Here is a 16,146-nt window from a genome sequence, read left to right on the forward strand (position 1 = left end):
TGGAAGAATATGACAATGAGGTTATACTTTTTAGTTGTTTTCTTAAGAATAATTGCTTCCTGTAATTTGCTTTCATACAGATGGTTGGGGCTGTGCATTGGTTATGTTGTTGATTTACAATACAATAGTTTTCCATATTAAACATCAGTTTCTAGCAAATACAGGCAGCCAATTCCAGAGAATTTAAGCATCATAATTCAGACATTTCTCAACGTGCTTCCCTTTTTTTACTTGTAATTTTGCTGTCAGTGTTCAACTTGATATGGAGCATCATCATGGATTTTGTACATTCTAGAGCATATAATGGAGTTCTATATTTAATATTTAATGTTCGGTTTACTGTTGTGGTACAGGGGATATGAAAACAATCTTAGTACATGCTCACATTCTTATTTTTACTAGTATGTAGGGTAATTTCAATGCATAATTAAGGATCACTTTTCTCATTTCCTTTGTTCTTTAGACACTCTTTCTTGAGTGCCAGTATGATGGGTTTTCTCCAAAAAGTATCAGTATGATGGGAGATTGATTTAGCAACAATGCTAGTAGATGGGAAGCTATTGGTTGTGACAAAAAGCCAATAGATAGTAACAGTTTTTCAGGAAAGGTGCTTTTTCCTCTACCTTCACTCTTCTCTTTTCTACCATCTTCTCTTTTTCTTTTTGTGTGGTCAAAACAACCAAAAAAAAAAAACAGATTTGACTGTTCTCACTAGTTTCAGGCTGTTAAGCCAAGAAATTGGCTGAGATGCCATGGATATTATGGTACAAATACACGGAATTAGAATTTGTCAACACCTCAAGATGCATTTGGGTTATCAGTATTTGTATGGGAAATGAGAACTAGTGTAATTTGTGGAAAGGTGCTAACTGCTATGAGGATTCATTTCTTTACTAGAAGTAAATGGTGGGAGATTTTGAACACTGGACAAATTTATTCAATCTATTTTGGTATCAGTTAGTTGGGCTTCCATTTAGTTCCTCTTCCATTCCTCCTTTTGTTTATCAGGTAAGCACTCTAGTTGTTTGATTGATAGACATGGTGCAATTTGTAGGTTGGTTCTACATTTTGAATTTGATTGGACTCCCACTGTTTGCTTTAAGGAATTACCCTGGAAAGGAAGGTACACATAAAATGTATATATATATATAATTTCATTTATATACTTCCCTTCATGATTGCCTGTTGTGTTTGATAGAAATATCAGATTTGTTTGCCTAGTCCTGAATTACCACATTCGAAACTGATAAGTACATTATCTCGGGTTCCTATTTGATTGGATGTAATCTTTATTTACCGAAAAGTGAAACATCCAGCCAATTTTGGAAACCACAACATACATTTTCCGGATTAGATGGTGCAATAATGTGATTGTTGGTCTTCAAGTAAACCAACTTGTTTACGCTAATATTCGAAGGTTGTCCATTGTCATTTTAGATACATCTAGTTTACAGATACCAAGTTTTGTGTGTGTGTGTGTGTGTAATTGTTGGCCTTCAAGTAAACCAACTTATAGTCGAAGGGTTTTGACAATTTGTGTTGGCTCAAACAGAAATTTGAAGGAAATTGATTTACTTAGTTTGCAAACTGAACCATGGTTTGGTAGTTTGTTTAATTGGTTATGCCTACTCTTATTGATTTCCCAATACACTGCTTCTTTAATTACAAAGGGGAAAGAAAAAGGAGGAATGCTGATACTATTTATAATTCAGCATGAGGTGGAAATAAGCTCTGAGTTTAAATTCTGAATGCACTAATATTTTAGCTTTGTTAACTTAATACTTCGTACCTAGCATAGGATAATGTACTTTGGGTATGAATCTTGTTTGTTTCGGTTGTTACTGATTTGATTATCATTTTCTATTTGTTCTCTCTGGCTTATTTTCTTCAACCAACTTATAGAAAACTGGATTGCCCATATCTTGTTGATGTTTTCTTAGGTGAAAATGTAAAAGACGTCTCTTGTTTACCTGTTCATTAATTATGCATCTTCAAACTTGACTATCGTCGGCGAAGCGAGTAGCTTCGGGGAAGGTGGCGTTTGGCCACCACCAGACCAGACACGGGTGGCCGTAATCCACATGCTGCCCCTAGTGAATGATTCATTTGCCAGCAAAATTGACCGGCCATGCAATTCCCACCGATTGCTTCATGACCAACCCCCAAATTTACATGCTTTTGACGACAAATTAACTTCTCCCTTTTAAGCTTTAAAGTGCAACAGCCAATCGAGAACACACTAGAGCTGGGACATGCTTCCGAGTTCAACGACAATAGGCGACAACGTGGGCCAAGTTGAAGGCAGCTGGGGCTACACGGTGGGGAGGCTGAGTCGCAGTGCTTTTACTTTTTCCAAACATTTTGACCACTCAGATTTAGCTCGGTACGGGTTGAAAACTCCTATGTCCTTTCTATTTATTATTAAAAATGTTTTAATTAATTTTCTATTAAATTATTTAAAAAATAAGGGTATTATAGTGCCATGTGTTCGATTTAAGACCCATCTCAATACCTTGGTCTTTAAGTTAAGGTACAAGTTGGATTAGGGATTTAGTGGTTCTCCTCTCTTATGGCCCTATGATATTTATCCTCTTCCTCGCAGCTCGTGTGGCTCATATACAAGGTTATATGTGTTTTTTGTCATCTCATCTGGTCCTATATGATCGGCATCACAATCATCTATAAGGAGGTAAATCGAGAAGATGTAGTTGGCCACGACGGAGGTGGATATTATTTCAATTTCATCAAGATTCAAATCCTTGTCTATTTTTGTAATTCTGTTTTATCGTAACCAACTTAACTATATCTGGGGGCATATGTGTTTTTTTATTCTAAGTTAGGTTGGTTAGTTAAGTATGATTATTTAGTACCTTCCATCTTACCGTTCGACCAATTTACAAGTTTATTTAAAAAAATTTGAAAAAAAAGAAGGATAGAATTGTCATAATTTTGCAATACCTATTGTATTACACATTTTTAGGCTTAAATTGAGTTTCTTCTTTTGATCTTACCGTTAGTCAACTTTAAAGGTTTTGACTTTTTTCCTTCTAAGCTTTTAGGTGAGGAAGCAATTCTTTGACTTTGACCTCCACTTTTTTCTATGTATTTCTCCTTAACGTCTTGCAAAAATCATAGAAATTCAATAGCTTCAAGGGATATACCTTCTCATTCGAGCAGCCCCAAAACCATGAACTTAGTGTTGGGAGCAGGGTAGATGATCAAAGGAGCCAGACTAAACTGTTTCATTGTAGAAGAGAATAGTCCTTGCAGCAAAGGAAGAAACAATGGTGGAATCAAAGCCGGTGGTCAGCCATGACCAAGTCAGCGAGCTCTGGGTCGCATCCTTTAAACTAGATTTTCACTCGCAGAAGATTGAAAGTTCAAACATCAGAAATAGCTATTGTTCTTCTTCACATCCGCACCAGAGCCGCGTTTTCAAAGATCTACGTTTCCTGCCGTGTTCCCTTATTCTGACTTTGTGGAAGAACGAGGGAAGGGATATAAAATTCCATCTCGTCTTGTGCTTCTTCCCATCTCTGCAACTCTCCTTTTTGCCATTCTTCTTTCTTTTTGATTTTTCATGAAATTTGAGGTCTGAAATGGCTCCCTGTGACGGCCGGATTCTGGTTTGGTTGCTATTCTGTTGCTGTTGTCTTCTGCAGCCGTCGAACTCCTCCGCTTTTGCCTACAACTGGAGCTCCTCCGCTTCGCACAGGACGCCTCTTCATGGGATCGAATTGCCCACCCACCTGATGAGTTTCGGCTCCGGCGCATCCTCCGGCGACTCGAGCTGCGACCGGGGCAGGGGAGAAAGCAGGGCGTCGCATGTCGATGAGCGTGTCGGCGCGGCGCCGGCCTTGAAACTTCACCTCAAGCACCGGTCAGCGACGGATGCGGAGGCGGCGGAGAGGAGCAAGAAGGAAGCGTTGGAAGACTCCAGCTTTCGAGACGGCCTCAGGATTCAGACCCTCTTTAGGAGGATCACCGAGAAGAAGAACCGAAATGCCGTGTCCGGCCTCGCCGCCGCCACCGCTGACCAAAGTCGCGTCGAGGTCGGACAGAAGGAGACGTCAGCGAAGTCGCCGGAGCTGGCCGGGCGGCTGATGGCGCAGGTCGAGTCGGGCGTCACCCTTGGATCTGGCGAGTACTTCATCGACGTGTTCGTCGGCACGCCGCCGCGCCACTTCTCGCTCATCCTCGACACCGGCAGCGACCTCAACTGGATCCAGTGCCTCCCGTGCTACGACTGCTTCGAGCAGCACGGCCCTGTTTACGACCCCGCCGCCTCCTCCTCCTACCGCAACGTCAGCTGCGGCGACAGCCGCTGCGGTCTCGTCTCCTCGCCGGACCCCCTCCGCCCCTGCCTCGCCGCCACGGGCCAAGATCGAGCCTGCCCCTACTTCTACTGGTACGGAGACCACTCCAACACGACCGGGGACCTCGCGCTCGAGACTTTCACCATGAACCTCACCGGTGTCGGCGAGTACCGGAGGGTGGACGACGTCATCTTCGGGTGCGGCCACTGGAACCGCGGGCTCTTCCATGGCGCGGCCGGGCTGCTGGGCCTCGGCCGCGGCCAACTTTCGTTCTCCTCCCAACTCCGCTCGCTCTACGGCAACATCTTCTCCTACTGCCTCGTCGACCGCAACAGCGACCTCAGCGTCAGCAGCAAGCTCATCTTCGGCGAGGACGACACCGTCGCCCGCAACCCACTCTTGAACTACACCACCTTCGTCGCCGGCAAGGACAGCCCCGTCGAGACCTTCTACTACGTCCAGATCAAGTCCATCCTTGTCGGCGGCGAGCAACTGGCAATCCCACCCACCACATGGGACATAGCCAAGGACAGCAGCGGCGGAACTATCGTAGATTCCGGCACGACGCTGAGCTACTTCGCCGCCCCGGCGTACGAGAGGATTAAAGAAGCCTTCACGAAGCAGGTGAAATACCCAGCGGTGACTGACTTCCCGGTGCTCGACCCCTGTTACAATGTGTCCGGGGCGGGGAAGGTGGAGGTGCCGGAGTTCGCCATCCTCTTCGCGGACGGTGCGGTTTGGAACTTCCCGCCGGAGAACTACTTCATCCGGCTGGAGCCAGAGGAGATCATCTGCCTCGCCGTGCTGCCGACGCCGCAGTCCCCGCTCTCCATTCTGGGAAACTACCTGCAGCAGAACTTCCACATCCTGTACGACATGAAGAATTCCCGGCTGGGCTTCGCGCCGACGAGGTGCGCGGAGATGTAGGCAGTCAATTCCAGAAATTTTGCTTACAGACAGATTCTCTCTTCTTCTCTGCAACGACAGATGGAGAGTTCAGCCTACAACAGATTCATAATATTTTTTCCTTTCTCTTTTCCTGTTAATCAGAAAATTTCTGGTTCGATTCTGTGCAGTTTAATCAGTCTTATTCGAACTGGTTCTTGTTTTCTTTACTCCTGGCTGTGGCTGGCGGCTAGATATTGGAAGATTTCATAAAAGATAGAGCAGTTTATTCAGAATCTTTGTTCTGATTTCGACTCTCGAATTGTTGTTGTTGTTCAAAGTCTTCGTAGAGGAAACTTTGTTTTGTATGCTGACCAGAAATGCCAGTCAGATGGTCGTCAGATGTGAAGTGGAAAGGGATAGTCAAAGCCGTGTGTGGCGGCTCTTTCTTCTGTCTTTAACATTTATTTCTTGGACCGAGTCTCACAATCTACTCCCACTCGTTTAGTTTAGTTTAGTTTATGTCACGTTCCAATAATAGAACTTGCAGCCAGTATGCACGATCAGTCTATGACTTGTAAGACTTTGCGAAAAATATTGTTTATCTATCGCGAATCACATAGCTGTCTCGACGATGACATCGAAATTTTCTTCTCATAATTCTCATAACGTGATCGACTCTATAAAGGATAATAGGCATTAGAGAACTCCTTGGAAGTTATCCTGACGAGACCTCTTTGATGTCTAAATTAAATCAGGTAGGGAAAATAGAATAAAGCAGATCAGATAGATAGTAAAAAATAACATCACTTCCCATTATATATATATATATATATACAGAACGGCTATGCTGGGCGTCAATCCATACGCGCCCGCGTGAGCGCCAGCCAACCTCTCCTCATTGTCGCCGTCGCCGCGTCGCCGTGCGGTCACCGCCGACCGTCGGACCGGGTGCGTTGGACGCGCAGCTCGCCGGCGCTCCGACCGGCGTCGGATTCCGGCCGGATGGTGGCCGGAATCCGGCCGAAAACTGCCAGAAACAGGAGAAAGCGGCTGACAGGCGATTTCGGCCGGAATCGAACGGATTCCGGCCGAATCGGGGCCGGAGACCGGCCGGGGTCGACGTGCCAGGCGACGGCGCGTCGACCCCGGCCGGTCTCCGGCCCCGATTCGGCCGGAATCCGTTCGATTCCGGCCGAAATCGCCCGTCAACCGCTGGTGCCCACTGTTGGCCGGAAATCGGCGGGTTTCCGGCCAAATCGGGGCCAGAGACCGGCCGGGGTCGACGCGCCAGGCGGTGGGCGCCTCACGAACAGCGCGTTTCCTGGCGGTTTTCGACCGGATTCCGGCCACCATCCGGCCGGAATCCGACGCCGGCCGGAGCGCCGGCGAGCTGCGCGTCCAACGCACCCGGTCCGACGGTCGGCGGTGACCGGACGGCGACGGCGGCAATGAGGAGAGGTTGGCTGGCGCTCACGCGGGCGCGTATGGATTGACGCCCAGCATAGCTGTTCTGTATATATATATATATATATATATATATATACGAAAATGATATTCTGCGCGCCTGTTTCCTGCGTGCTCGTGCGCGACGCTGAATCCACTGTTCATCACTGATTGCGCGTCGCATGTGACCGTCCAAAATTGAGAATGTACAGTGCTCCGCCTCCCGACCCCCGCCGCTGCCGCAGCCCCTCGCCGCGCCGTCCGATCGACGCGCCACTTGTCGGTGCGTCGATCGGCGTCGGATTCTGGCCGGATTGTGGCCTCTGTTTGATGGACCAAGGGGCAAAACTAGAGTATCAAACAGTGGCAGAAACACAGGCCTCCCCAAACGGAAAGCCTCTGTTTGATGTCCTAGTTGCAACTAGGTAGGAAGTCCTAGTAGATCGGATGGACTGAGGGGCAGAAAGTCCTGGTGGGTCGAGGATTCGGACATCAAACAGAGGCTTTCCGTTTGGGGAGAGGCCTGTGGTCCTTTGTTTGAGGGGGGGCTAGGCAGGGGTGGAGAGGGACAGAAAGTCCTGGTGGATCGAGAATTCAGACATCAAATAGAGGCTTTCCGTTTAAGGGGGCTAGGCAGGGGTGGACCGAGGGGCAGAAAGTCCTGGTGGGTCAAGGATTAAGACATCAAACAGAGGCTTTCCGTTTGAGGGGGGGCCTGTGGTCCTTTGTTTAAAGGGGGGATTATTAAGTTGCAAGAGTGCAAACATAGTCCCACATCTAAAACACATAGAAAAGATCATGGGTTTAAAAGGATGGAAGATATCTCCATTGATATGAGGACTTTTGGGGAGAGCCAGACCTTTTGGGGAGAGCCCAAGAACAAAGTCGGTTTAGACTCAAAGTGGACAATATCATGTCATTGTGGAGATATTTTAATTCCATTGGTACTAACACCTTATGTCATTATGGAGATATTTTAATTCCATTGGTATTAACACCTTCACCGCCATCACTATCCATCCTCATCGCCACCACCAAAAGGAAGTCAAGAGAATTCCCTTCTCCACCTGCTGCATCATCTATGTGGAGTGTCGAAGTTGAGGATTCCTTCCTTCGCCATACCTTCCGTGGAGCTTCACTTCGCTTCGCATCGCATCCATCTCCTTACAGTTTTAGATATTGTTTTCTCTTGTTTGATTTTGCACTTTAAATATTTGTTTAAATTCATGAACTTTGTTCTTAATACTTTCATTTCATTTTAGCAATTATGTATAGGATCGGGTTGGACCGGCTAGAGGGAGGTGAATAGACGGTTAAGAGAATAACACTTGTCTTTAAAAAAATTTGGTTGCAACTGGATCGTTGCTTTCAAGACAGTTAGCACTCAATCAAAAGTCCTTTAGACAGAGAAGCCTTTACAGTTGTAACATTGAGACTTAGAGAGAAGATTACAAAAATAATTGATGATCTTATTTCTAGAACTCTAAGTCTTATTTATAACTTAAGAAAATAGATCTGGATCATTGATCGTAAATGAACTTCCTCTTGGTCGTTAATCTGTTGATGCGATCTTAATCATTGATCGGAGATAATCTTAAATCTCAAATGTTGATTTGATAAAAGACTTTCAAACTTTCAACTTGATAAGCCTCCAACGTTAATCTCCAAAGTTAATCTCTAACTAATTAGCCTCCGTTAAAAAGTCTCCAATGTTAATCTCCAACTGATTAGCCTCCAACGTTAAAGTCTCTAACTAAGTCATGCACCATTAAAAGTCTCCAACGTTAATCTCTAAGCCATGCACCATTAAAAGTCTCCAACATTAACTCCAACGTGCACATGCATGTGTAACTTGAAAACTTCCAACTTGATCAAGTCTGGTTCAAGTCAAATGTTTTTGTAGGTAGATCTTCTGAGTGATTTCTAGCCAACCAGAGTTAGGTTCACCCGAACCCGACTCCGATCTTTCGCCCCTCGAGCGTGCTTCCTCCCAGCTTCTCATCCCTTGGACGTCGTGTACGTCCTTTCTCACTCCACCGGCATACTCTTCCATAGCTTCTGTGTCCCTCGAATTGCACCGAGCCCTTTAGCTCACTTCCTCGCGCAACCTTTCTCATTCGCTATGTCTTACACTCAACTTCCTTCGTACCTAAGTTTCTGCACACTTAGCAAAGGGATTAGAACAACACAGGACCTAACTTAACCTGGTTGATCACATTAAAACTAATCGAGGCACCAACATTATGTTTACTCATATTTGTGTTTTTTCCATTGTTAGATGATTTAGAACTTAATACAACCCCCCCTTCGTACTCTGTCCAATTAAAAATTCAAATCCCCTATCGCAATACCCCTTAGGATTACTGTATTTCGACTACAATCATTAAAAGATTACTCGAGTTATCTATACTACTTTAGTTAAGAAATTCAATATTAATTAAGTTGATATGCTTATTTAGATAATAATTTAAATCTCGTATAAGCGGTCCATTATAATTTTTTGATATATGAATCCGCTGGAGTGGAACAAAAACACGTAGCACGCGTAGAATACCTTTTACTTACTTTACTAGTCTTTACCAAGTGCTCAATCACGATAAGGTTTAAGCTCATAAAGTAAGGAAATATGCACCTGCGCAGACTTTTGCCCTAAATCTTCCACCTGCACGCCCAACCTTCAACTAGTCTATTCTATTCATTCTGCTGCTCGTCGTCTCCAACGAATCCAACAGAAATGAGTGGCCAATGGACCACCAAAGCTGATCCACGTCTGAGCAGTCTGATACTGACCGACTGCTTTTGCTTTAGTTATAAGGATGGTCTGATGGATCTCTCCAACACTTTCGCAACATAATATTTGATCGATTCAACCGGAAGAAAAATAAATAAATAGAAACCAAACAGAGCGAGCATCGTCATAGCCATGCTCAAAGCTTTCATTAGGTCCACCACAATCACATGAATGAACTGCTGGTGCTCGAATCAATCTTTGCGAAGCCTCAAGAGCATGATTCTGATGCCAAATTAATGGTCAAGGTGTTTCACTCCGAGCTTCTTGGCTTCCACCTTGAGAGACTTGAGGTACTTCACCGCCTCGTCCAGCACCGCCTGAGTGTCCATGCGGTCGCCGCCGGGGACGATCCCCTTCAACGTCTTCACCATCATTTTTACCTTCGCCTTCTTCCCGCTGCTGCTGCTGGGCGTCCTCCCTGTGCTGACGTCGTCGTCGTCCTCTTCCGAGCTCAGCAAAGCGTCGATGCCATCGGCCTCCTCGTCGCTGTCTCTGTACGAGCTCTTGCCGGCCTCGCGAGGGTCGAAGCCTGGCGAGCCGAGCTTGTGGGCGAGAGAGGGATGGAACATGACTCGGCTGTTGTGACGGGTCTGGTCGAAGATGACGTAGTTCTTCGGGCACGTCTCCGAAGGCTCGAACTCGATGTCGTTGAGAGGAGCAGGGTAGTGACCGTGGTGCTCGTATTCGTCATCGGACGAGCCTTTCCCTTTCCCTTTCCCTGTGAAGTGTCCTGTGTTTCTTCGCATTGTTCAGAAGGACCGACCCGAACCTTTCTGTAAAAGGAAAGAGATGTTCTAACTACGTAAGAGATGGAGAAGGAAGAAGACAGGGGTGAAGCAGAGCAGCTTCTACGTAACGGGCTTAAGCAACTGGCGGAAGTACTCAGCCTGCAAGGAAAAGTTTCGAGGAAAACGGATTAATCGCAGAGAGAAGATTTCGAACTGCATGCAGCAAAACGAGGATGAAACTACCTGGCAAACTCGCAACGATCGAGAGTGAGCAATGATCCTGACTCTCATTATAATCTTAACAACCTTCTCCTCCCTTCGAAATCCCTTCGGACCGACCTCAATGTGCATTCTCAATTTCTTCAAACAGATGGAAGGCGACAGATCAACTCACCTGCGAGAAAAGAAACCCATCAAAATTGTTCTTAGCAGGAAACGGAGCAGAGGAGGCGATAAAAGAGAGAACTTTACAGAATGACGCGGAAGAAGACGACCAAGAGAACGCACTTCTCGTAGTAGCCGGCCGCCATGGACACAATTAGTTCCTGCATGCAAGGTTGCAACAGAGCGGCGTCGATCTTGAGCTGAAATTTGAACGCAGTAAAAACGCAGAAGAGGGATTATATAGAAGGGGACCTACTGGAAGAAGCGGAGCTCGATCGAATCGCGCAAGTACAGGAAGCCACGAACGAAGCTGGAGCAGCAAGAGACAATGGGAGGAGCTGGATGGCCTACGAGGGAGGGCTATGGATGGTAGGCATAGAAGTGGTACTGTGGAGGAGGTCGAGCTGCCTGCCCTATATATGTACCAGCGCGAGCAGCGGCCGTCGCTTTCCTGTGGGGTGGCTAATGATGGGAGCTTCCAAAGCCGTGCGCTTTCATTAAAATTGAGGTAGGGCAATAAATGCGGCGTGGAGGAGGCAGCGGCAGAAGCAGAGGAGGGAGGCAATGGCAACTGCCAATGGGGGCGGACGGAGGTGCTCGCCCCCGATGTCGTCATTGCGCGTGCCCGCTCATCGGCCGTATAGAGGGGACAATGCTTTTGGTGGCTCGGGGTGCGTTGTGGCCGTGGGATGGGGGAGGAGCGGCGGGATGCATGGCGGTGGGGCCATGGCGGAGGAGGCTCCATGGTTCGTTCATGGCTGGGTGATGGCATTAGTGCCGGGGAAGTGGAGGAAGGGGAGCATGAGCATCATTTGGGTGCGGTGCGGTCATCATGCGTTTTGCAGTGGGTAATGCACTGCCTGCAATGGAGAGTGAGTGTGGTGTGCGGTGTGTGGGGATGAGGACAGGGAGTGCTAACGGAGCACGCGTGGGGAATGAGTGGCCGCCATTAGGGCGGTGAGACTGCAGCTCGATGGATGGATGGAGGTGGGTGGCGATCGACTGTGGCGCTAGCTGCCGCTGCCTGCGCTGCGCTGCGCTGCTCTGCTATGGCGTCGCCGTCGCCGCCGCCGCCGCCGCCGCCGCCGCCGCCGCCGCCTCCGTCGATAGGAAGTGAGAGCGTGATCTGGCCTCTTCTTGAGCTTTATGAAGGCCGGCGATCGATCGCTGCTGCACTGCATCGGAGGATGTGCCGTCGACGATTCTCGCAAGAATTTGCAGAATCGATCACGTCCTACGTGGACTCCCTGTCCGCTGTGGGACCTTTATTTCTCTTCCATGGTCGTCGGATTTGTGAGGCTGCCACGTTGGATGGGTAAACATCTGGGGATGGAATTTGGAAGGTCGACATGATGTGTTGGCGTTCGGAAAATCAAAAGGCGTCCCAATAGGTTTGAAAAAAAACCGGTATAAACAATTTATATCGGGTAAAAATTAAATGGGCCCTCCAAATTATGAGAAATATCATATTGATGTCTCTTTTTTTAAAAAACAAAAAGTTAAATGGACATTCTATTTCAGTGATTTTATTTCGAAAATACCTTTTAAAAAAACGAGTAACTTAACAAATGTAGTAGCTGTCGAGAGTAGTTTCTATAATGTGTATAAACTATCAGATCGCTGCTATAAAGTATTTAAAGTGAATTTAAGATTTATGATTTATATTGTGTAGAAGTTATCCAATAGTTGTAGTACAAAGTGTTTAAATTAATTTATGATTTAGAATTTAAATCGTGTAAAAGCTATTCGGTAACTATTATAATATGTGAAAGTTATTCAGTAGTTACTATAACGTGTATGAAATCTATCAGTAGCTTCTACATGTGTTTAGTGTAAATTTAGGATTTAAGATTTAGAGTTTATAATCTTTTAAACACTATTATGATAATTATTTAAATTTTATTAAAATCATTTTAAAATAGTTATAGAAATTATATGTAGCTACTACAACTCTAAACCCTAAATCCTAAATATGTAATTTTGACCTGGTGTAAACTCTAAATATTAAATCATATTAAACATATTGTAATAGTTATTAACTGTTATATTATATAAATTATATATTTTAAATTCACTATAAATACTTTGTAGCGGCTAGCTAGTGATAGCTTTTACATATTGTAGTAGCTACTCGATAACTTCTACAATAATATTGGGTGACAGATATTTTCAAGATAAAATAATGGGAAGAGCATCCATTTGGTTTTTTTTTTAAGAAAATGGATATCAATGTGATATTTTTTTAAATTTGAGATGCCCTTTTAATTTTTGACCATTTATATTTTAAGATAATTTTAATTAAAAGTATTATATAGCACACTATGTTTTGATCAAAGTTTAGCATATTTGATTATATGTTATATCAGATTTGATTAAAATAATTATATTGTTCAATCAAGTTTGAATCATTTTAATTAAATTAAAATAATTTTTATTTCATTAAATAAGATCGGCTAAATATGCTATTAGTTTCAATCTCTTACTCTATTTGTTAAAATCTATATTCAAATAAATTTTATTTTAATATTTTATTTTATCTTTCTTAGTAAGTTTGTGTATTTATTATGGTTTCGTATTATGTAATTAGAAAATCTTAAATTTTGTTTTAATATTTTTATTTTTTATTTTGTTCATTTTCATATACGCATATTAATTTTACCTTCTTTATTTCTATGATTCTAGTTGTCTACTCATATTCACTTTATAATCCAATATTTAATTTCATATAACATAATAAATTTAATCATTTGTAAAACTTTACTTTAACACTAATGTCCATAAACATTTTTAAAAAAATAATTAGAGTTTTCATATGGTCCAACGATTTAGAGCTCCGAGGAAGGAGTGAAAATGTAAAAACAAAAAGGGAAAATTTGGGAGTAAAAACAAAGAATAAATATATTGAATTTATGAACTTTTCTAATTTATCTGAATATTTATCAAAATACTTTTTCGATTTTTCATTTATTTTTTTTAAAAAAAGAGCCTTTATTTTTGTGTTTTTACTAAAATATCCTATAGAAAATTTTTTTCTTATCTTTTCCTCTAAAAGTTTTAGTTAAGATGGTAGATAAATCAAGTCGAATCAAATTTTATATTGTTTAATTTTATTTAATAAAGTAATCGAGCTGAGCTAAATAGAGACTCACATGAATTAAACTATTGAAATAGTTGTTCAAAGATTGTATAATTTATTTTTTAAAAGATTGAGTTTGTTTAGATGTTATTAGCTCTCAATTCAAATTTATTTGATTAATTAAAATTTTTATATTTTTAAACTTATTTAATTAGTTGATGAGTTTGACTTTGAGAATTTATTTGTTTATTTACTATATTAATTCTATTGATGAACATAGTTCATAAATTCTGTTTATAAATATTATTCATAAATAGTATTCATGAATAATGCATAATTTCTATTCATTTTAGTAAAAGATAAAATTCTTCACCCCAGCGACCCCACATGATTAGCCCTACGATTATCTGTGAGGAGGTAAATCGAGAAATTACAGTTGGCCACGACGGAGGAGGACATTGCATCGGCTTTGTCGAATTCGACCCTTACCCACTTTAACAACTCTGCTTGGTCGTAACTAACTCAACTATGTCACATGGATTATGATCTCTATTCATAAATATTAATAAGTTGAATGTATATGTTCAAATTTATTTATTTAATTTAATAAATTATTTAAATTTATTTATTTAATTAATTTTATGTGTATTAAATAAATATGAATAAACTCTTACCTCCTTAAAGAGTTTTAAAATTTTGAATGTTCGCCAAGATTTAAAATTTGTAGTGGGCATTTAAAATCATAGATTACGATATCTTAGGAGATGATTATTAATAAATCATAATATATGAACTAGACAATATATACTATTTTAAAAAAACTACGCTAACGTGTTAAAGTTTTTTTTTTCTATAATTCAACTTAATAAAAAAGTATATATAAAATATTATATATATATATATATTTATCAATTTAATCAAAATTACTTAAATTCATCAAAATCTCTTCCACATCTTCTTCTATAAATATAATTGCTATACTAAATATAATGATTGTTATAATATTATAAAAATTATTAAATAACTGTTATATCATTGTAAAAATATTAAATAATAATAAGTAATTTTAGTTAAGTTTAACTATTTTTAATTAAATCTGTCAAAAACAATTATATAAAAGTAAATTATATAGTATTTGTATCAAATTAAATTAGTTTATTTTATCATATTCGTCGAGGTTAGGATAAAAAATAGGATGATTTAGGCGCAAGTAAATTTGATAAATTTTTAAATCCTGCATCGTACTTTCAAAAAGGATGCATTGATTTATGATAACCTTTTCATTTTACCGCTCTTATCAATATTAACTTTTTACATGTTATTTTTTAAAACATATCACATTCAAAAAATTAAATATAAAAAATATTTATATAATTTAGACACATAAAATCTCAATATATCTTTTCTTCTCTCTCCACTCATGAAAAACAAATTTCTCTCTCCCTAACATATCAAGATTAAGTTGGGCTTAGTCTCCGATTTTGATCAAAATTTATTAGACCCGAGTTGGATCTAGTCTCCTCACACTAGACTAGACTCTTGATCAAACAAATATTTGATATCACATCTATCTTCCTCTCACTCAACTCTATTAGTTGGGTATAAGTTTTCAAAAATTCAAATAGTTTAAATTTATTAGTAGGTTTCAATTAAAATTCATTGTTTGACTTAGAGAGTTCAGATTACATCTATTTCAGATCTTGTGGATTTCTAAGGTTGTAAGAAGTTCAAAGATGCCCTCCATTATTTTTTTGGGTTCTTAGTAGTGCTCTAGTATTATGTTAACTTTCAGTCCAATCATTCTAACTTCAAATTTTTTTCTCCTCAATGCTACTAGAGAAGTCTGAAAATAGTAAAGAAATGTATATTTGAATTCTTTGACATTTCAAAAACTCACATGACTTGAAATAAGTACAATTGAAATTCTCTAGATTGATCATTGGATTTTGATCAAAATTTATTAATGAATATAAATTATTTGAATTTCTATGAATTTATAACCATATAAAATAATAAATTTTTTAAAAAATAAATTTTATGTTAATTCTTGATTTTGATTTTAATTTTAGTAGTTAAATTTTAAAAATAATTTTAAGTTGTATAAATCGATAGATGAAAGAAGGGAAAAGATTTACTTTCCACTCAGAGTAGAGAAATATTAAAATTATATATATCTAAATCATATAAATAATTTTTATATTTAATTTTTGAAATATGATATGCTTTGAAAACTAACGTGTATAAAGTTAATATTGACGATCAATACACCCTTTGATCATTAAAAAAAAATTGATGTGTGATTTGAAAATTTTTTAAATCTGCATGCCCTTTGATAAATAGTCGTAAAAAAATACTATGGGGTATTATTTTGATTTTTTTAAAAACATATCTTTTAGAAAATTATAATAAAGGGTATCTTTTGATTTTTGCGCAATAAAAAATAAATTTAATGATTTTCGTTATTTATTTGTCTGTCTGTGTTATAATATTAATTAATACATACCGTCCGTCAGGCGAACC

The 16,146-nt window shown here is 40.8% G+C and overlaps 2 protein-coding genes across 2 annotated transcripts; one reads left to right on the forward strand and one right to left on the reverse strand.

Moving 5' to 3' along the window:
• Positions 1–3,198: 3,198 nt before the first annotated feature.
• Positions 3,199–5,507, forward strand: LOC141811389 (aspartic proteinase nepenthesin-2-like). The gene has a single exon (XM_074699436.1). The coding sequence runs from the start codon at positions 3,600–3,602 to the stop codon at positions 5,241–5,243; it is 1,644 nt and encodes a 547-aa protein (XP_074555537.1). The 5' UTR covers positions 3,199–3,599; the 3' UTR covers positions 5,244–5,507.
• A 4,032-nt stretch (positions 5,508–9,539) lies between these two features.
• Positions 9,540–10,926, reverse strand: LOC141811818 (transcription factor bHLH144-like). The gene is made up of 4 exons (XM_074699874.1): positions 10,807–10,926; positions 10,638–10,711; positions 10,410–10,560; positions 9,540–10,325 (listed from the first exon to the last, which is right to left on the reverse strand). Exon 4 carries the CDS (start codon positions 10,182–10,184, stop codon positions 9,672–9,674), a length of 513 nt encoding a protein of 170 aa, XP_074555975.1. The 5' UTR covers positions 10,185–10,325; positions 10,410–10,560; positions 10,638–10,711; positions 10,807–10,926; the 3' UTR covers positions 9,540–9,671.
• Between the last annotated feature and the right edge of the window lie 5,220 nt (positions 10,927–16,146).

This window comes from Curcuma longa, chromosome 17 (assembly GCF_044706935.1).
Source record: "Curcuma longa cultivar G26 ecotype Majalengka, Jawa Barat chromosome 17, ITB_CL_G26_1.1, whole genome shotgun sequence".
Taxonomy (NCBI): Eukaryota; Viridiplantae; Streptophyta; class Magnoliopsida; order Zingiberales; family Zingiberaceae; genus Curcuma; species Curcuma longa.

Bases quoted from the DNA above. Each gene is read 5' to 3' on its own strand.
- LOC141811818 (XM_074699874.1), bottom strand. From the start codon at position 10,184: ATGCGAAGAAACACAGGACACTTCACAGGGAAAGGGAAAGGGAAAGGC.
- LOC141811389 (XM_074699436.1), top strand. From the start codon at position 3,600: ATGGCTCCCTGTGACGGCCGGATTCTGGTTTGGTTGCTATTCTGTTGC.